A 22,104-nucleotide genomic window follows, 5' to 3' on the forward strand; every position below is an offset into this window, starting at 1 on the left:
TTTGAGTATATGAGATTATAGACTTCTGTCACCAGGCTTGTTTATAAACTTATTTTTTTCTCACTCAACAAATATTTCTAATTTGTATAATTATGCAAATTTCAATTTCCTATCCTTTGCTTTGCACCCTGAGAACTTAGAAACAATTAGGTTTTAGGTTGATCTTTGTCAATTGTACTTTGATCAAGTGTAGCCCTTGGGATAAAATTAGAGTAGTTATCCAGGTAATACCTGTTGAATGAGTGCTTGACCAAAAAAGCATCTTCAAGGAAGGGGGAAAGTATCGAATAACATAAAAGGGACAGCATGTGGAGAATGCCTTAGCTTTTTGTTTACCCTCTGGAGTGGTTTTTCAGACTGGTGGCTCAGATGCCCAGGCATTTGGGCTTTTATAGCAGGAAGTTTTTGCTTTATTATTTCTGGAAGAATCTGCAGGCTGGAACTTGGTTTCTCTCTTAGGTCATTCAGATATTCATCTTTAGAGACTGTCTCCCCAGTATAGGGTGACTAACCTTGATGTATGTTGAAAAGGACATGCAAATGATTAAATATTACTTCCTGTATCATTATTTGGAAAGGTCCCAGATTTTGATTACTCTGTCTTCCACCCTGCAGTCTTGCCTAATGTTGTCATTAAGGTTTCCAGTCCCCAAGTCAAAGAGCCAATTAAACAAATTACATTCTTCATCTTCTAGATCTGCCTTCTCTTCTATTCCTGTCTTTTTCTGGTCAGTTATGAAAACTAATATAAATTAGGTACTTTAAAGTCGCTACTAACCTCAGACACTGTTGCATAAGGATATGTATTTCTTTTTTCGTTTGACACAACTAGAAAAGAAGCATCTACTGTAGTAAAACGCTGACTTGTAGTTTATACCTTCACAGAATTTCTTCTCATATGGAATTCCATCTTTTGGATCAATACCCTTTAAAAGAGAAATGAAGAGATTAGCAATGTGGTTTTAAATGTATGAGACACATACACTAAATCCTTCCCAATTGAATTTAACATGCAAAAACAAATCAATATTTAAAACCCATTGAAGCCTTTTGGGCCCCTAATCCAGCACAGCAATTCTCTATGTAATGAGCTGGGTTTAAGAGAAATTGGGGATAGTACAGAAAAATAACAGAAAATGAGACCCCACTGCTTCAAGCAATCTGGGCCAACCATTTAGAAGAAAAGCTGGTCATTAGTGACTCTTCTTGAAGCACTGAAGGCTGCCTGAGTCTTGAGGACATAGTCAAGGGTATGTTCTACCATCTAAGCTAGAGATCAAAGTGTTCAGATATCTTGGGAACACTAATTTTCAATCACTTCACCCTTTCACCCCATACTCATCCCAGGGGACATTAAAGAAGAGTGGAGACACTGTGGTTGTCAGAATGGAATGACATACTCTTGATACCTTGTGAACAGCAGCATATGAATCTGCAAAATACCCTACAGTTTATAAGATGATATGTTGAACTCAAACATTAGCAACTCCAGGAGTTAAGAAAGCCAAGAAGGTCAAGTTAGTCATGAGTGGGACTAAGTCATCACAATCAAACATCCAAAGTGAAGTGAGACAGTCAGTGGAGCACCTGTCTCCTGGAAGAGACATTGGTAGTCTTTTAAGACAGAACTGCATGGTGGCCAGGATAGGATAGAAACAGTAAGTTCTTGTTCCTGGTCTTGAAAGCTCCATCTACATATGGAAGCATTGTTCTGGGAAGTCCAGAAGGAAATGGAAGTACCAAGCTTTGTTTGCCCTGTGCCTCCTGTTCTTAACTAATGACAAGAGCCACCCTCAACACTTGTACACACATATTCACAAATACCACACACAGATTTCCACACAGTCATATACCACACACATGCACTCACATACACTCACATACCACTCACATTCACTTACACACATTCATGAAGACACACACACACATTCACATACACACATACTCATACACATTCACACTCACATGTTAACATACACATACATTCATTCACACACATACCACATGTACACACACACACACACACACACACACACACACACAGCAAATCAGGTATGTACACATACCACAGTCAACATTGGAACCAGTGGCTACTGTGAAATAAAGACTAGCCTTGATGGCTACAGTCTCCTTGTTCCAGACTTTGTGACCCTGAGACCTGTCTGCAGAAAGGGACAGGTGTGAAGATCTGAAGATCATGTCTCTCTCTAATTAGGAATAATGAGCTTGTTGCCTCCTGTCTTTGCTTGGCCATCTCTTTATGGAGATGGCATACTATGTGACAAAGAGTAGAGACAAAGAAAGCATTCTCACATACTAATCCTTTGTCCTGAGGTAAGACAATGAAGTTCAGGTTTATCCCAAAAAGAGCTACCTTGGGTCCTCTATACTGTAAAGCTCTAGTGCTGATATTCTATCTCATAAAAAGGTAGCATGACTGAGGGTAGAGTGTTGGATGTAGGTACAGTTATCTGCCATGCTATCTATATCCCAGAATCCACAGACCCTGATGCACACTGGAGGAGATTGCTGGTGCAAGCCTGGGCCACTGGTGTTCTTGTGAGAGAACAATGCTTATGGGAAGTTTCGTATCTTTGTCTAAGCAGAAGAATGAAGCAACACTTTCCTTCAAAGGCAGGAATCTTTATCTTCAATACTCCTTGTTTACTCCTACCTGTGAGAGTGATGGGACTGGCTGAGAACATTCTAGATCATTGGTTCTCAACCCATGGTCATGACCCCCTTGAGATGGCATATCAGATACCCCGTGTATCAAATATTTATGTTATGAGCAATATAACAGTAGCAAAATTACAGTGATGATGTAGCAACAAATTAATTTTATGGTCTGGGGTCACCACAGCATGAGAAACTGAGTGAAAGGGTCTCAGCATTCAGAAGGTTGAGAACCAGTGTTCTAGGAAGAGCAGAGAGGTCATGCTGTCATTAATAGGCTATATACCCATATAAGCAGTTTAGGCTTGTGAGAAAAATGACCTCAAATGGAACTAACTTGAATTTCCAAGACTCTGGTGATTTGTAAGGATTTCTATCATGTTTCTAAGTAATTATCTACTTTCATACTTGAATTTGTATTTGTAAATTGGTTTCTTTTTTCTCCAAAAGGATCCTCAAATCATGTAAATTTAAGATGACTGTAGCATATGCATCTGCAGTCATTGCTGCCCACAGGCAAGCATAAGGTCGTCTTTCTCCTTTTCCCCCTTTCTCTTCTTGAAAGCTACAAGCCCATTATGTGTAGAGAACTGGGCAGCAGAATCAGAAGCTTTGGGGAGTGAATGGTGTATGCAGGGTAATTCCCATGCTCTGTGACAGGCTTATGAAAGAAAACAAATGGCTGTAACAAAATGGCTCCAACAGCTGTGTGTGTGCTGTAAGACTGCTAATTACATTTCTATCACACTGCTCAAACAGAATGGAGGCATTCGATGGGGGCTACCATCGTGCGGCTTAGATGGACTGTGACTGAGGGAGATTGACATCACCACTGATGCTCTTCCTGTGTGTCAGAAAGTCTCTATCTCTCATGAAAGTAGCAAAGAACAGTTCCTATAGGCTCTCATCTTCCTGACATGGCCCTAGAAAATATATATGGGGAGGGCAGAAAGTAAGACATAGTGTTCAGTTTTAAATCATTGCTTACCCAGATGCCATTACAGTTGGAATCCTGATGGATATCCCAGTTGTCTGGCCTACAAAAAAGCATCAGCATTGATTTTTGGCATATACAGAATGCTCAGTGAATGTCCCATGAATAGAGTGTCACTGGAAGATGAAATGGCACTGTAAGATAACAGTGTTCTTCAAGAGCACCCTAAATGAGCTGTGACATACAAAAGCCTCCTCTTAGCCTCTGTGTTCTTGATTTGTGGAAACCTAGCCTTTCTTTTTTTTTTTCTTTTTTTCGGAGCTGGGGACAGAACCCAGGGCCTTGCGCTCGCTAGACAAGCGCTCTTCCGCTGAGCTAAATCCCCAACCGGAAACCTAGTCTTAAAGCTGGTCTTTTCAAAGACTGAGTGTTCCTGTGAACGATATAGTTGTGAAGTGGTGAGCATAAGAAATAAATCTGCAGACTATTTTCTTTAGCAAGGTGAAGCTACCAATACTGCTGTGAGCTGTGAGCTGTGACGCACCCATCAGCTTACAGTTCTTAAACACTGGGATTAGTGTCAGCAATGGGTGGCACAGCTTTGGTCATTGTGAGCCTATGCTTATTGGCCATCAAGATAGGACTCAAGCAGGATATGTGTCACATTACATGGAGTCCACACCTTGCTCTAAAAGGACAGGACATAACTCCGGGGCCTGACTGGAAGAATTCACTTGGGGTTTGTGTCAGTGTCTATAATCCTTTTTGTATAACCTGTTTCTCCCACTAGAAGAGACAACTTTTGTTTAGTGCCTAACATTACCCAGTGTGCTTTGTAAGTATCAGGGTTATGGTAAGCATATTTGGACAAACAGCTGTGTGCATGAATGAATGCAAGACCCTTCTCTAGCAACTGGGGTTCCCCAGGTTGGGGAAAGCCATTGGGTCTCATTCCAGTAAGAGTTACCTTCTGCCCGGGTACACTGTCTTGTCTTTGTCATTACAGTCCCGCCCTCGCCAGTGGTAGCCTCGCAGAGTCTGAAATTGAAGAACACATACAGGATGGGCTTAGCCTGCTTTGATGCTGCCCATAGTGACGGTTAGGTTAATCAGGGTTGTGTAAGAGATACTGACATGTGCAATTTATAACTCAAATATTGAAGATGGGTAGAGAAATTATGATTAGTACAAGATGAGGTGTCTGAGGGAAAATGTAACATGATACCAACCCCACAAAAAGGTAGGAGTATATGTTTAAATGAATGTATGTTTAGGGGTGACATTGGCTGTGTGCCTGTATGGAGGTGTTACGGTGTATGCATGTATATGTACTTATGTATACATATGTATGTGTGTGTGTTCGTGTGTATATGTGTGTATATCTCTCTGTCTCTGTCTCTGTCTCTGTTTCTCTCTCTCTCTCTCTGTGTTGTGTGTGTGTGTGTGTGTGTGTGTTTGTGTTTGTGTTTATGTATACTCTTAGAATACATTCCTAAGTTGTTCTACTAACCACCAGGCTCTCAGGGTATAAAATAATTTAACTATTTTGCCAGTACTAAATCTTTTGTTGGTTAATTTAAGAATAATCTATGCCAACAGCCATCCATTTAGATTCCTATGTTGTTGAATAGCTTCAAACAACCAGCAAATAAACAGGCATGATGGCCAACATAAATCAGATCAAATCTATTTTATCATATAATGTTCCTTCTTGAGGTTTCTCATCCTTTGGGGAATTCCAGGCAGGACACCTGTTTGTTTGTGTTCCCAGAAACCTCATTGTCATTGTAACAACTTTGAACAAAACCCACACATGCACATACTTTAATGAGTAAGCTCAAGCTGGCTTATGAATTTTCAAAATAAAAGTCCATGACCCTTTTACAAAATGATAGTCCTAGAGAGAACTGTAGCTGGGCTGGGAAGAGCAGGGAACAGAACTAGGTGTATGGTTTACTCTGATGACTGATGACTTTATGAAGTAAAAAAAAACCCTTACAATTGTGAACTGATGTGTGTTCATAAGCAAAGTTCAGTCTTGTCTTATTAAAGGAGAGAAGTTTATAGATGAATTAAAGTGTGTAGTGAACAGCTGTTCATTCACAGCAATACTCACTGGGAAAACACTGTATTTGTCTGAATCTCCATCCTTGAATGGCACAGCTTTCTTCATAGATCTAGAAAGGAAAACAAAACACCTGGTGAGCTAAGGAAAAAAGAAATGATGTTTGTGAAAATAAGCACATTCAGAGGCAGGCTGTTTATGTGACAGAAGTTGATCTAAAAATAAAGCCCGGAGTCTGTGGGCATATGAGAGCATCTGCAGCACTTGGCCAATCACTGTTCTTAATTCAACAGGACAGTTTTTATCTATTGTTTAACTTGAGTCATTTGGGGAGGTAGAATAAATGAATTGGAGTTGTAGGGGACATAGGATATTGATGTTATTGGAACCCAGGAAATAGGAGTCTACGCCTTGAGTCTATTCAGTGAACTGGCACTACTGTGGCAACTTGAATAGGAATGTCCCCCATAGGCTCAGAGATTTGAATCCTGGATCATTAGGGAGTAACACTACTTGTCAGAGTTTAGGAAATGTGGCCTTGCTGGAGGAAATGTGTCAGGTGGGGTGAACTTTGGGGTTTCAAATGCTCAAGCCAAGTGCAGTGTCTTTCTCTCTTCCTGTTGCTGGTGGATCCAGATGTAGAACTCTTAACTTCTCCAGCACCATGTCTGGCTGCTTTCCAGAACTCTCCTTGACACAACAGTGCATCAAATCTCTGAACCTGTGAGCAAGCCACTTTCCTCTATTAGAGTTCTTAGGGACATGGCATTCTTCACAGAGAGAACCTCAATACATCTCTAAACTGTCTTTGTGCCCTTAACATACTCCATCAAGGAAATCTTTCCTCTAAGAATCTTGTATATTTCATGGGCATTAGCTGGTAACATACGATACTCCTGATGAGACTGGGCAGCCAAGAACATAGGCATAATGACCAACATAAATCAGATCAAACCTATGGATACTCTGAGAGGAAGGACATCCTTGTGCCTTGCTATAAGAGGAATACTTCCTTCTTCAAAGTGGCAGCACAACTCTCATTTGGAGAAGAATTAGATTTAGGACAGAAGAAGAATGCAACCAGTGACCAGGATGAGGCTGATCCTGGAACCTAAAATTTAGACTTAGTAACAGAGGACTGTCTTGGATTTTGTAAATGGTCTCCCAAATCAAGGGCATCTAAGTAGATTTGAGAGCTTTGAGGCAAATGAATAGAACTCAAGACAAGTGCAGTCGAAAACTACAATCTATTCACCTTAAGAAGAGGGTTGGAAGTCTTGAGGGACAATGAGAGCAGAGCTGAATCCAACCATCAGGTTTATCCTGTACCAGATCTGTGGCCTCTGGAGACTAACTTTACCTGTCTGAAAGGGATCAATAATAGTGCCTGCTTCAACATATACAATCATTCTTGATGCATAGAAAGCACCAGCCAATTTTGTTATGATGGTGATTTCTGAACCACAGGTTGTTTAAGGAACAAAGAAGGCTGCACTTCTGTGTACATTGTAAGCAGTAAATCGCCAAATATTTTATGGTATAGTACTACAAATTATCACTGAGTAGTTTGTTTAAAAAAGGATTAAAACTTGCTATTTCCTTTTTACCAGAAAGGAATAATTTTCTTTTTAAGTTGGGTCATGGTTCCAGATGCTCCTGAATTCAAAAATCCAATGGTGGTTCAATTATAGAGTTGTCATTTGGATATCATTGGAAACTTCAATGATGCCATTAAAGAAGGGATGGGGTCTCATATCAGCTTGAGCTGGGCAGGATGCAATGGTTGGACACCTGGGGAGCTGGATGCACTTCGGCTTCAAAGCTTCTTTCATGCCTGACATTCCCTTCCTCTTATAACCAGAGGCTCCTTGCACCTAACCCCATCCACAGAAAGGGGTGAAGTTACTGGGATTCAGGCCAGCTGGCTGCATGGCCCTTGTTGGCAGATGAGCTAGAAAAAGTTTGTAGCGCTTTGACTCTTAAGAGACTCTAAATGTAGGTCAGAATCATAGCTGCTTCCCCTTTTCTCTGGCTATCCTAATAGTGGCTTAGAGATCTTCAGTAAATGTAGTCATCACAAAGCTCAAGAGATGATGGATGGCGGGAGCTCTGGAGCGCTTTCAACATGGCTTGAAGTATGTTTATCGAAAATGTAAGTTAAAGAGTTAAAGCTTCAACTCCCAATAGCTGTGAACCTGAACTTAATCCAAATAGGTCTTTGAAGATGTAATCAGGTTAATATGAGGTCTGTAGGATGAGCCTTTATCAAATGTGACTGACAGTTTCCAAGAGGTAAAACAAACATCCAGGGGAAAAACGAGACTGAAAAGTGAAGAAGGAGAATCGATGGACACCACAGCATCCAGGAAGAGGTGGGGAATATTACAACTCACAGTATCTGCCAGAGGAGTCTAGCCCCAATGCCCTTGGTTTTGAATTTTTAGTTTCCAGGCCTGAGAGAGTTTACATTGTGACATTTTGTTACTGCAGCAACAGGAAACGTATACAGCCCCTCAGAGCACACCACCAACCTGTCTCTTGTACCTATGAGTATTCTCTTGTCTCTTCTTCTCTTCCTGTGTCAGTAAGCTGGATCAGAATGGAATAAAGTCACAAGAACTTCCACAGGAAGGCAAGAGGACAGGTGCTAGGTAAGATGTTTCTGTGGTCTAAATGAGTGGCTCACATTCACTAAAGCATTATTTGTACATTCAGTATTTTAGCTCTGTCTCCTGAAATTATTGGACATAGGTAATCAGGGGACATATTTGGGAACAAACTGACTCACCGGGAGAGTGTTTGAGAAAATGTAGTGCTTTCTTGATAGGACTGGGGCCAAGGGATTTGGCTTTTAAGGATGGTAGATGGTTCTGAGGTAGTAAGGATTCAATTTACAGTTTGATTTTAGATAAAGTAAAATAGGTCCAAAGGCATTAAGTGGCTCAATTCCTTTAAATTAGCTTAAGAAAATAAAATCTCTGAAAACAAATATGAAGAATGCAGGGAACGAAACACACCTGGGGAGGGTGAGAAGGTTGGATTCTCATGGCCTAGGGGAAGTACTTCTTTAAGGCTTAGTGTTATGTTTCAGAGATAGAATGTCTCCAGAGGCTTCTGTGTAGAAGACTTGGTTGCCAGATAGTGAAACTGATAAAGGTTGACTGGATGGGGCCCCATCAGAAGTCTCTCCTCAAGAGTTGGTCTTTGGCTGGTGTTTATTTTCCCAAGAGTGGTCCCCTCTATTCACTGACACAGAAAATCAAGAGAAAGCTAGATTATTTTGCTCCTCAACTCACCACTTGTCTTACTGTTGGGGATATTCGTTCTATGATGCTTAGTTTAAGCCCAGATATAGGGTGAAGCTAAGCTGGGATAGTTTTACTCTTGTCTTTTACAACACTGGAGACTGAACAAAGGCCTCTATGCTTGCTAGAATAATGAACTACTGAGCATCATCTCTCAGCCTGGGAAACAGCGTTGACATGAGTGTGTGTTGGGCTGGTTACGGAATTTTTGGAAATGTCCTTCTGTGGTTACAGAGATGACCATTGCTGACTGTGGGACGTCGAAGAAGCTCTGAGTGAGAGAAGTCCTCAGTAAGTGCATGCTGCTGACATGGTACAGCTGAGTAAAGGACCCATGGGAAAGTGGCAAAACCTTCTCCCGGAGGTAAGGCTCAGAAACATAGTAAAGTCTTTCTCTGGCCATCTGTAGATGTTGATTGTGTGTGCAGAAGATGTCCACCATCCTTTTCCCCACCTTGATGTTTACTGCCTGAAGACTACTATCCTACAGACTATGCTCCTATAGAGATGACCTAAACCTTGATCTAGCTATATACTCCACCTCCTTGTTTAACTGTATGTAATAATCCCTCTTCTTTGTTCAGTTGTATACAATAGCCTCACCTCTGTTCAATTCTATATAATGAACACACTAAGCATTAGTTGTCCTGAGGCTTCTCCATCAGACAGCCAGGTTAACCCTACCCCAGCTTTTCTTTCTGTCTCTCTGTATGCTTGGTTTTCTTTGTTCCCTCACCATCCCAGTCAGGTAAAGTCCTTGAAAGTATGGAAGAATTTGGCAACCTACTTCATTCATATGTTGTGTGGCAAGAAGGAGCTCTTTCTGCATGTCAGTGGTTGCCTGAAAGCCTCACTGGGCTTCTGCTTGCTGGGGCTGAGATGGCCTGTGATACATTTCCAAAGTTATTCAAAGCAGGCTTGTCTTTTAGTTTCTCCACAAGTCATGTTTTGAGCAAGAAACATGATTAATTTCAGGAAGATGCCTTTAAATATGAACGTTAGTTTAGGCGCCATATAAAAGGACAAACAAGGAGATGTCCTATCTGAACAGCAGAAACAGTATACTTACAATTCAATTTTCTGGCAGATCTTGGTGAAAAATGGTAGCGAACAAATATTATGACCACTTCTAGAATATTTCTGGGGAGGTAAAAAGACAACAAAAAGAGAGTTGGTTAACTCTAGGAATGGTTCCCATCAAAAGACCCCTCTGTGGTCCTTATGGCTGGACCCGAATCTGTTTCCCTTTTGTTTATCCAGATGTAGTGCTTGCTCTTGTTCCTATGTCCCATATTCATTCTGCCTTCTATACAGTGGTGTGTGCTAGTTCCTGTGACTGAAACCCAGTTTCCCCTTCTGCTCCTACTTTCATAGCCATCCTCAGATTTCTTCCCAAGTGGGTCTTGCCCTCTTTGACTCAAAGCATTTTGACTCAAGCATTTCTCTTCTGGAATGCTTTTAAAATAGGCTTGAGAACACTGTCAAATAAAATAATTCTATCCTACTAGGATAAAGAGGAAGAGATAGTTGATTCCACCAGCCTATAATCCCTCAGTTAGCTATGAGGTGTACTTGTGGGCAGTAATGCTATTTTAATTCTGTCCAAAAAGAACTAGAAAAACTTTTCAGAATATAAATGAGGTATTGTATAGGTCTTTCTGATACCTTCCCAGCATTCTAGAAATACAGGAGTAACCCTGATGAGTAACCCCCATGTCTGTTCAAGGCACAAAGATGTCTTCAGCTCACCAGATTGATGGAGGTCCCTGCTTTTAGTATTATCTGTGGGGTCCAAAGTGAAGGCAGTAATAGAGCTCTTTAAAAACCCTTCAGAGTGCTAATGACTTAGAAATTAGACAGAAAGGGGACGGTAGGAAGTAAGGCAGGCATGCAAGAGGCTTTATAACTCAAGATACAGTCTATAGCCTATGTGAAATGCAAAAATGCATCCAAAATGTACTGAATTGGACACTCCAGGATGAATCCTGGAAGTCTGTCCTTTCTCATTTTTTAAATATTATTTTCATGTCCATTCTCCTGAGTCAGTCTGCTGCCCACTAAGTCTCAAGAAAACTGTTTCAGGTCCTAGCCATTCAAGGTATGGTCATAGTGTCAGTGTCACCTGGGAACCCTGCAAAATGCACAGCCCTTCCCAACACATATCGCAAGATAGTCTGTATTTCAACAAGATCTTTGATGTGTACACCAAAGCTGAATAAGTCTCAATCCCTACTCAGGGAGCATGCCACCCCATGCTTAGAACATATGTGAAGTCTTGTCATGTTAGGGGATGATAAAACATTTCAGTGTTGCTGGAGCATTGGGATCCACAGAAGTCCACGAACAATGCAAGAAATAAGGCATTATAACAACTTAGGAGGCATTTTTCTATCACTCTGAGGACAGTGAAGAATCCTCAAAATGGTCAGGCAGAGGACTATATTTGTATCTCAAAAGGATACCTAGGGATGGGTTGCCTTGAGGAGCAAGAAGGGGGAAAGCTCGTTGGAGATGCAAGTCTGTGCTTCCTAGCCATAGGCTGCCTTGTATACCATGTGACAGCTTCTGCTTGTTAGATGCCAGCGGCACAAATCAGTCTCTAGACTGTGCCAAGTGACCCCTATCCTGAGCTGGAGGTGAAGAACAAAACTATACCAGTTAGAAACCATATTGATATGAAAGGAGCGCAAGGCAGTAGAAGTGGAAGAAGGGATGCTTTAGAAGTTTAAAGTCAAAGATGGAGGATATGATGGAGATCAGAACTATAGACCCGCAATAAAGCAAGCACCGGCATGGCCTTATACAAAACATTGGTGACATTTTGGAAGCATAGACATATTCTGAGCCTTAAGTCAGGTGCATTCAAATGTTGGCACTCCTTCTCTTAGTATTCACTTTACTCTGAAAGCCTGTCTAATTATTCTAATGACAATGTGTAGTTCAACGTTGATGAAAACCAACCCTTAAAAATTATGCAAAATCTTATAATTACTACAAAGAGGTACAGTAGAATGAAATTTTATAATTGCACAACTGTTCATTGTCAGAATGCAGCTGGAAGGCTGCAGCTGCCTTTGATGTTCATCCAGCAGACAGTGGAGTCAGGAAGTCTGCAGTGTCCAGAGTCCTTCTGCTTCTGCTGTCCAGACTGGGTTGTTCTTATTTGATTTTTTTGTATCACATAAGAGATAGACAGTTGGCCCCAGGCCACCTTCCCAACTGCAGACAATATGCTTGCAAAGATAAACCAAGATGCACATGTGAGCCACACTGCAGACGTTTTTTTCTCACACATCTGCCAGACTCCTCCTTTCAATGTGAGACAGGAGGGCTGTTAGTAATGCAGAAATGGATTTAAAATTCTGCATTTGGCTGTGTTCAAACCTGTCTGAAAGGAAGGTGTAGAATCTAGGCAATCCCTGGGGACAGTGCAATCTAACCAGCTTCCCTCATCAGAGAGAGGGTAAGTGATGCAGAGCAGCAAATGGGGCTTGAATGAAATACATAGGGGTGAACGGCATCAATGAAAGGATGAAAGGTCACTCTCTCTCTCTCTCTCTCTCTCTCTCTGTGTGTGTGTGTGTGTGTGTGTGTGTGTGTGTGTGTGTGAGAGAGAGAGAGAGAGAGAGAGAGAGAGAGAGAGAGAAATTCAACCATTTTTCTATGCACAGCTAACCTGAAATTGACTTCTCATACGGCAAATGTTTTTTTTGACTTTGTGTGTTTTGTATTACCTGGATTTAATTGTTCTGGGCTGGGTATTGAACACATTTGAACAGAGGCGTTTGTTAGCTTCCCAGGTGACTAGGCCAGAAAGGCCTCTGCTTATTGTTTTGTGTACAGCTGCACAGGCTGTCCCCAGTATAATTTCACATCCACAGAGACCAATACAAAGGTGCTGCTCATGTTCAGCACTGAGGAGGCCTGGTCAGATGTGATTGGATGTAAAAAGAGCTATTTCTGGATTTATGTAATGCATTGCTCATGCACTAGCTACATAGAGAAAATGATTGTGTCTCAGCCTTCTCTAGAATGAGACCGAGGAGAAAAGCTCTATCTAGTTTGTTTGGGTGGGAATTAAACAAGATATCCACAGCAGGTATTCTAAACAATTGACATATATGTTCTCTTTTACATATATGAAAAGCTCCAGAGGGACCTCCATGGGCTTCCCTGAGATCCACACCTTTTCTGAAGCTTTTGATTCCTTTGACAGTGAAACACTTTTCTCCAGTCCAAAATTTTAAAAAGATAACTCCTTTACTAAAGATTAATCCTTTTGTTTTTAGCTTTGTCTTTCTATGCATGTCTATGTATGGGTTTGTACTTGAGAGTGCAATGTCCTCACAGGCCGAAGGAGGTTGTTAGAATCCCTGGAGCTGGAGGTACAGGAGATTTTAAGCTGTCTGACAGGGATGCTGGGAACCATGTTACAGTCCTCTGCAAGAGCAGTACCTGCTCTTAACCTCTGAGCCATATCTCCTGCTCCCTCCTGCCCCTCCTTGCACAGGAGAAGGCTGCGAAGATGAAATGTTGCACATTGCTCTCTGGGTCGTGGCTAGTAGGTCTGTAATTCCACTAACCATCATGTAGAATCAATTACAGCCACTCTCCCCTGAATAGACACTCAAAGGCACTCACACTTTTTTCTTTGATAATTTTAAACTAGAGTGGAAATACTCAGGGAGAAGCTTCAGGGATGTTTTCTTTTTTCTTTTTTTCTTTTTTTTTTTTTTCCGGAGCTGAGAACTGAACCCAGGGCCTTGCACTTGCTAGGCAAGTGCTCTACCACTGAGCTAAATCCCCAACCCTCTGAGATGTTTTCTTAATTGTTGAAACATTTAATAGATTTTTTTTTTTGCTTTTTAAAATTAGACTTCTGTCTCACCAATTATGCTTTCAAGACTAGTGACAGAAATTTTAAAAATGTAAAATCCTAATTAGCCTTTGAGTTCGTGCCAAGGCAGTTTTTGCTAGTAAAATAAACAATGCCTTAAAATAAGTCTTAAGCCGTCACCGAGAGGAACAAAAGACAGACTTGTATTTTTCTCAATTCTGCTCAGATCTCTGAAGGTGCTGGTCATGGAGATTTTGTAGTTTCAACTTCTTAGTCTACATATAAAGCAGACTAGATGAACTGGCTACTACCAACCTTTAATTTTTCAGTGAGTGAATTAGGCAGTGAGTGGCAAAGCTGACATCATGATTGATTAATCAATTACGTAGAAATGTCTCTGTGTTACCATTTAACTCAGATCAGCCTTATACTTCAAAACTCATAGGATCCCTGCAAGCTTTCATATGACACACAGAGTAAATCTGATTATTATTTAAATTTAACTGGAGCATCTTATAATTTTTATTTGCTGAGTCTGGTCAGCTATGAGATAAGTGATTTCCCTCCCCTTTGTTTAACTGCTGCTCAATCAATAACACATGGACACATTTCCTGATGGTGAATGATGAGGTAAGCCTTCGCACTCTCATGGCTGCTGAGTGCTGTCACCAGCCTCGGCAGCCAGCCTACTTTCCTGCATCCCTTTTAACTGGGACTGACTTGCTCCACTTACAAGAATTAAAAGTGTAATTGCTGAGGCAGAATTCCAGTAATTTCTTAGAAAAGAAGTCTAAGTCAAATACTTAAGTGGCTGATTCTTACTAAGCATTCTTCTGTCTGTTGAGAAAGAGTTATTACGAAGAGGACAAATGGCAGTGGTGGTACTGGGTACTGAGGATGAAGTCCTCAGCAAGGTAGCAGGTGCTTTGACTATATAAGACCATTAGTCCTTTTACAGGAGAGACTATCATTGTCCTAATTCCACAGCCAGGAAACCTGAGGCTCAGTGAAATGAAGCACTGCCTGATACTATTGTGCTTTAGAGAGTGGAAGAGATGATGCCATAACTTTTACTATAATGGTCTGTCAGAAAGCATGGGTTTTCAACTTGGTGATGTCATGAGACATCTCTGGTCATCACATCAGGGGAGGGATAGACATTCAGTGGGTAGACACGGTGTTTGATAGTGTTTGAAGCCACCAAACGCATGACAGCTACTACAGAGGAGCCAGTCCTGAATGTCAGAATCCTGGGGCTGATCTTGCCTGACTCAGAGGCAGGGGGAAGGGACAAGAGAAAAAAATGGAAATGAGCTCATGCTCCTATTTCGGTCCAAAGCAATTACAGTATCCCTGGGCTTTGTCCAGAGAAGCCTCTGGCTTTTGGAGTACGCGAGCAGGACGAGGAAAGGGCTGGCATGCTATCAGCTGATTGCTTACCATGGTAGAGGACTTCCTGAGGACTTGTCTCGCCTTCTCCAGTGAGGACTTCCAGGCCTCCTATGGAAGCAGAATGAGGTCACACTGTAAGTCCTGTCTCACTGGTGATTTTTGCATCTTTTCTAAAATCCCAATCAAGGGCTACAAATACACAGTACATGAGTCGTCCCTCTAATTTTTGATAACTTAATTTATAGAAAGGCAATTTCTTTTCACTAGGTGCCCTCATTGAGACTTTCTACCATTTGCTATGCTAATTATCTTGCAAACATTACCTTGTGCAGTAGTAACAGCCCCAAGAGATGTGACTACTGCATTAGAAGAAGGCAAATGCACTAAAGCAAAGAAGCTGGCTCCAGGTCAGTAAGGAGGACTGACACACACTCATCCTGAACTTCTGCTCCTTGACAGCCATGGTGCAGTGACATGCCTCAGTGATTCTGTCCCTCTGTAAATTCTGTCCTCAGCAGGGCAGCAACAGCCCTGTGGAATCTTGTAGCACTGCAGGTGCGCCCAATGCCACGGGAACACATTCCATTTACCTGCTCCTCTCCTGGCTCTATACTTGCTGTTCTCTTCCATCCATTTCTTGAGAATTTAACTGTACCTTAGAAGTAATGTACATACATTGCAAATATAGAGAATTAACTCATGGTCAATAAAAATGGCTACGAAAAAAATTCTAAAGGACCACTGTATTTGTAGGAGGCAGAGAGGTACAACTTGAGATGTGGGGAAGGATTGCTGCAAGAACTGCTTCCCAGGACTGGTATCCGATACTCAGCCCCAGTGTTCCCATCCTCGGCCGGCCCCTGGGCAGCTCTAAAATCTCATGCTCAGTAAGTGACACATTCCTTGGAAAAAGCCATTTCTTACCCTTCCTTGTGCCCATCTGCAGCTTGAGTAAACACCTCTTTTGGTCACTGATAAGGTTATCTATCCTTGTCTTGAAGCAGTGACCACATATGAAGGAAGGAGACTTCTGAGATGGAAGCAATAGCAAGGGCAAAGTCTCATGGGATATATGGGTCTTGTCATTTTTTAACAGATATTCAGGAAGTTACTGTTTAACTCGTCTGTTGTTCTTATGAGCTCCTTTTCTTCAGTGTGGGCCTGTGTGTTGGGTGGCAGGAGAGGAGTGAAATGACTTCCCAGTCAGAGTGAACCTTCTCAAAGAAGTCAGTTCCATCCATTCTCTATGAGTGGACACTGAATCCCACCCCCAACCCCACCCCATTGGTATCTGTCTGAAATCATGTTCCTTTGGCTCAAGTTCAGAGGACACTAAGCATGTGCCTTAGGTTAAAGGCAACAGGCTGGTGGGTAGCTAAGAGTGCACAGGAATGGCTTGAAGAAAGATGACATTCTTCATTTGGTCTTGGAACCAGAAAGATACGCTTCTTAGAAAACTAAAGCACCACTGTGCATTAAAACAAACAAACAAATCCCTAAAACACCAAGGTGCTGAGCATGTTCTCTGCTATTCCTCTGGCCATCTAGCCCATAGGACATCCCAACCTGCTTGTGATAGGTTGGCCAAGGCTTTAGTGTGATGGTACCATAGAGTAGGCCTCTCTATGCTGTGTGCCAATGCCATACCCACTGTTCATTTCTGCCTGTGGGCAGCAGGGACAATAGAATTAACAATTATCTCTCTGACAGAAAGACTGATTAGAGGATGGCCTCTAAAACTAACCTTACTGAATTACCTTGGACTTTTTCTAGGAATTCTGGAAGACCCTGGAAATCATACCTTTATTTAAAGTCATCCACTCTGGTTGTGGCCAGGATAATAGACACCAGATCTGCATGCTGATTTCTTTTTTAGCAATTCTTGTTGGGCTCAAGCTCATTCTCTACGTGTGAATCATAGAAAGCATTTTTTTCCCTCATGCCCAGCTTTCCTCTGGGATGGATTCCCCTGCATGCTGAGTCATCTTTAAACATCTACAGGGCTCAACACAGCACCTCATTCACATGGCAGGTGTTCAAAAGATATTGTAATAAAATTCAAGGGAAAACTTTTATGTTGACAGTACTCTCTGTAACAGAGATGGGAGAAGGAAGGAGAGGGGAGGGAAGGGAGAGAGAGGAAAAGAGGAGGGATGGGAAGGGAGAGAGGGAGCAGAGCGGGGGAGTAATTGGAGAAAGGGGGAGGAAAGGAAAGGGAGGGAGAATTGCTATCTTTGGCAACCTCTAAGGAAGGGAAGATGCATCAGAAAAGAGCCCTCGGCACATGCCCAGAGCAGCCTGGAGACATCCTGTTATTTATTTTAAAGTTCCTTGTTGTTTGATAGTTTTATACTTTTGTATAGTGAATTTTAGTCACTTTCACCCCCATTTCCATCTTTCATTCCTCCCTTCTCTGCTGAATCTTCCCAACAAAGCCCTTCCTTCTGTCATGTGTTTTTTCTTCTATGTTCTCTCTTTTGATTAAGTCCATTTAGTTTAACTAGAAGCTCTTGACAGCACATGGGTGGGAAGTTATTGACTGAAGCAAAGGAATCTCATCGGTGGCTACAGCTTTGAAGAAAATGAAGCCCTCATCCCCAGCAGTCACTAACATTTCACAGCCCTTCCTGCTGGCTTCCAGGTCTTATATTAGTTCTGCTTCTCCCCTACACAAGGAAGTGAAAGACCTTCATAATGAAAACTTTAAACTACCAAAGGAAAAACAATAGATGTTAGAAGATGGAAAGACCTCCCATAATCATAGATTGGAATACTTAATATTTGGAAAGTTACTGTACTGCCAGAAAACTATCTGTAGGTTCAGTGGCATCTCCATCAAAATCCTAAAGCCATTATCCACAAAGATAGGAGACCATCTTAAAATTTATATGGAAATGCAAAAGACTCTGGATAATAAAATGACTGTAAACAAAAATAATACTGCCAGAGGCATCACCATATCTGATCTCAAGTTATTCTGCAACAAAAATAAGATGGTGCTGGCAGAAACATAATGGAATAGAAGTCTCAGATATAAACCTCTGTAGACACAACCACCTGATTTTAATAAAGGTGTCAAAACTATGGATGGAGTAAAGACTGCCTCATCAGTAAATGACTCTGGGACAATTGTTTACATGCTGATGGATGTAGAAGAATTAAATGATGCATATCTCTTATCCTGTACAAAACTCAAGTGCAGATGGGTCTCAATGCAACAGTGGAAAGTTTTAAACTGTTAGAGGAAAAAGTAGGTCAAATTTCCAAGACACAGACACAGGCAAGGGCTATCTGAATGGAGTCTAGTTGCCTAAAAAAATAAGGCTAATAAATAGTTCTGCATAAAACTGAAAAGCTTCTGTATTACAAAGGAAATCATTGGCTGAGAGATAGCCTGCAGGATGTGAGAAAATCTTTTGACAGAGAATATGTAGACTACAGAGAGTCCTCGGAAACCCAATTAATAAGAAAACAAACTACCCAGTCACCAATAGGCTAAAACTATGAATTGGGAGGTAAAAAGAAAAATGAAAAACAAAAACCAAATGGCCAATAAGGGCTTTTAACAGTGCTTAATATCCTTAACCACTGGGGAAATACAAATTAAAACTGCATTGATATCCTATCTCACTGGTGTCAGAATGACAGTTATTAAGAAAACAAAAGAAAAACATTGGCAGGCTGGGGATTTAGCTCAGTGGTAGAGCGCTTACCTAGGAAGCGCAAGGCCCTGGGTTCGGTCCCCAGCTCCGAAAAAAAAGAACCAAAAAAAAAAAAAAAACATTGGCAATGATCTGTGCAAAAGGAATCTGTTTATACTGCTGTGGGAAACAAGCTAGTTCTGCTACTTTGGAGCTCCGAATAGAAATTTAGCAGAAAACTCAAAACAGACCTTCAGTGTGACCCAGCTATACAAGTTTGGGTAACCTGGCCCAAGGACTCCAAGCCAAACACATCACAGAGATGCTTGAGCACCTGCTGCAGTGCTAGTCACCACAGTTAAGCTATAGAAACAGTCTACCTAGCCATCAGAGAATTGGATCAAGAAATAATAAGATTGTTTTCAGCCATAAAAGAGTAAAGTTATATTATTTGGAGGAAAATAGATACAACTAGAAATTAACAGGTGGTTCCTAGATTTTAAGCAGGTTCACAAATCATGCATGACGACAAGACAGTAGAAGTCAGACTCCGTAGGGGAACAATGGGGAATATAAAAGGTGAGGAGGGGGGAAGGGAAGGACACAGGGGCATGGGAAAACAAATGTGTCAACATGCAATCCATACTTGTGGGGAGTGGCGCGGTGGAGCAAAGATGGCGCCGACATCCAGTCCCACCTGTGTAAACAACTTATCGCACATGCACAGGCTTGTCCCCTTGCCAGGGCAGCTGTAGGATAATGAGGTGATCCGGCGCCCTCCTGTGACACAGCAGTACTGCACATGCATGGGTTTTGCACCTGCCATCAGTCTGGCCAAGGCAGTACCATGCTAATGAGGCGATTCATGCTCTGCCAATCCTTGGAGGACAAGTAGCAGGGGTGACGGTGGGGTGATACATGCTCTGCCAATCCCTGGAGGACAATTAGCATAGCCTCAGCCTATTGTGTATATAAGGCGAGTGCTTTTGCCGCTCGAGGTCCCCGTATCAGCAATGAAGGTGGTCCTGCAATAAAGGCTGTTGAGAAGAATCCGACCGTGTTGCGTCTTCCTTGCTGGCCGAGGTGGGCACGACACATACTTGTGTTAAAATGCCCTTAAGTCACATATTACTGTGTACAATTAATATATACTATTATTTTTTCTATTTAAAAAGTATCACTATTATTTTAAACAAGAAAATGGAGTTCCTGATTTTACAGATACAGAAAAGCAAAGGAATATACCACAGTCATTATGGGGGTAACACTTTTTCTTGTTCTTTTCTGTGCTAACTTCAAGAATGAAGACCCTCCATCAGCACTTGCTTATTATTGTTGTCCCTGTGTATGACAAAGTATGTGCTGCATTAAAGGCTCCCATCTCCAGAGAGTTCTGTGCTGATTCTGTGACCCTCCCACGAGGGACCTAGGCTTGAACTCAAGAGGCACCCCTAGCTTGGAGTGTGAAGAGAGGGCATAGGGTACAAGCTTCAGTGCTATAGTGACCTGGAGACAGAACCTCTGATTAAGTCTGCTGGGCCAGGGACCCTATTGTATCCATGCTGTCTCTTGACAGAGAGTGTTCCTGGAGATTCTGGGTGACTATTGTGACTAATGGCTCTGATAGTTGTTTCTTCATGAGTTCCAAACAGTGACAAGTTATTTTATTCAGCAACGAAGTGAAGAGTATAGGGAAGTTTGTGGTCCCTACCCCTGGACATCATCCAGGGACAGAGAAGCCCCCTCTTGACTATTTATAGCACAGATGAGGGCCCTAGATAAGGCTTAGGCATGGAGTGCATGGATGAATAAACCTGCCATTTGCTTCCAGGGGTAGGACAGTTGTGTGTAATGCTTGAAAACTCAGGGGAGTGCAGACTGTTTACATTAGTACACTGTGGACTTGAGAGGGCTTCTCAGTGGCCTTGAAGATTAAGATGGGCCCTTACTCAAATCCCTCATCATCTCTAGATTAGCTGTTTTCCTATTCTACAGTCTCACCAATGATGACAACAATTAAGTTTCTGGGTTTTGGTAGAAAAACCATAGATACAAAAGGATACATCTAGAATTGTCATTCTGGATGGTACCCAGAACTGAACTAATGTTTCCTACCTTTGATGGCTCAGAGCTATCACTTTGGGTCTCCCATGATGTCATTAGTAGTAGGACAACAAAGACATGTTGAAATAAATCACAAGATGATTGATTGAGATCAAGATTACTAAATGGAGACAGGAAACACATTGTACATTGCAGGATAGTGCTTCGAAGGCAACACAGCAGGTACTAAGATAAGCAGTGCGGAGTTGGAGGGTAGTGTAAAAGGAATGGTTAGCTCCCCATTTATTTGAATTGTGACATTTCATTAGGAAATAAAACGTACATACATACATAAATGCATACACTGTAGTGTGTGACAATGAGGAAAGTAAAGGAAACCAGAAAGAATGTTTCTACTGGGAAAAGAGGAATGGTGAGTTGGCTTCAGGAAGAAGCAGGCTTACACTTTGTTTTCACTGGTAAAAGTGGGTAGAAAGTCATTGAGTATTTTAGTTACCAGAAATGTTACAAGGGTCCAATATGTTGAATAATCCAGACTTTTGGCTACAAAAGAAACATGGACAACTCCATAATAGATAGAGAGTGGGAAATGTTAGGGCATAAGTGTCTTATGCCTGTAACCCAACATGTGGGAGGCAGAGGCAGGCAGACCTCCATGAGTTCAAGGCTAGCATGAATACTAGAGCTATATAATGGTCTTTGTTCTTGAGTTAGATGTTGGCTATTGTGAGTTAAAAAAAAAGACATTCTTCTATTCCTTTTTACTCACCTCCCATCTTGATAGAAGTGATCTGAAGGCCACAGGAATTATACTATTAACTGTTGACTAAAAAACCTATAATACATGCAATTTGGTATTTATACATATGTAGTTTTAATAAACTTTCTTCATCTGGGCTCCAGGAGCAAAGATCACTTGACAAAAACATCAGTACCAGACACCAGTACCAAACATTCCTACACTCAAGGCTCAGGAACAACTCTTTTGAGTTGTTACAGGGTTATTTATAGCCTAATGGCATTACGTCTGAGAGGTGGAAGATAAATGTCTATTGCTTTTCCAATCTGTATCCCCTTGATCTCTTTTTGTTGTCTGATTGCTCTGGCTAGAACTTCAAGAACTATATTGAATAAGTAGGGAGAGAGTGGGCAGCCTTGTCTAGTCCCTGATTTTAGTGGGATTGCTTCAA

General features: G+C 41.6%; 1 protein-coding gene across 18 annotated transcripts in view; it reads right to left on the reverse strand.

The window, feature by feature from the left end:
- The window catches only part of Aoah (acyloxyacyl hydrolase), a 241,350-nt gene that overhangs the window by 130,915 nt on the left and 88,331 nt on the right, over positions 1-22,104 (reverse strand). For 13 of the 18 annotated variants that reach the window (XR_005495324.2, XR_005495320.2, XR_005495322.2 and 10 more), the window contains 6 exons: positions 15,258-15,317; positions 10,050-10,120; positions 5,727-5,787; positions 4,578-4,648; positions 3,665-3,713; positions 878-926 (listed from right to left, as the gene is read on the reverse strand). Coding sequence is in view for 11 of the 18 variants with exons in the window: in NM_001191940.2 (NP_001178869.1) it covers positions 878-926; positions 3,665-3,713; positions 4,578-4,648; positions 5,727-5,787; positions 10,050-10,120; positions 15,258-15,317 (361 nt within the window). In the remaining 7 variants the exon portion in view is untranslated. Of the gene's footprint in view, positions 1-778; positions 807-877; positions 927-3,664; positions 3,714-4,577; positions 4,649-5,726; positions 5,788-10,049; positions 10,121-15,257; positions 15,318-22,104 lie in introns of those variants that run through there. The other 5 variants (XM_039096014.2, XM_063276693.1, XM_063276694.1 and 2 more) reach the window with 4 other exon arrangements.

The sequence above is a fragment of the Rattus norvegicus genome, chromosome 17, assembly GCF_036323735.1.
Source record: "Rattus norvegicus strain BN/NHsdMcwi chromosome 17, GRCr8, whole genome shotgun sequence".
Taxonomy (NCBI): domain Eukaryota; kingdom Metazoa; phylum Chordata; class Mammalia; order Rodentia; family Muridae; genus Rattus; species Rattus norvegicus.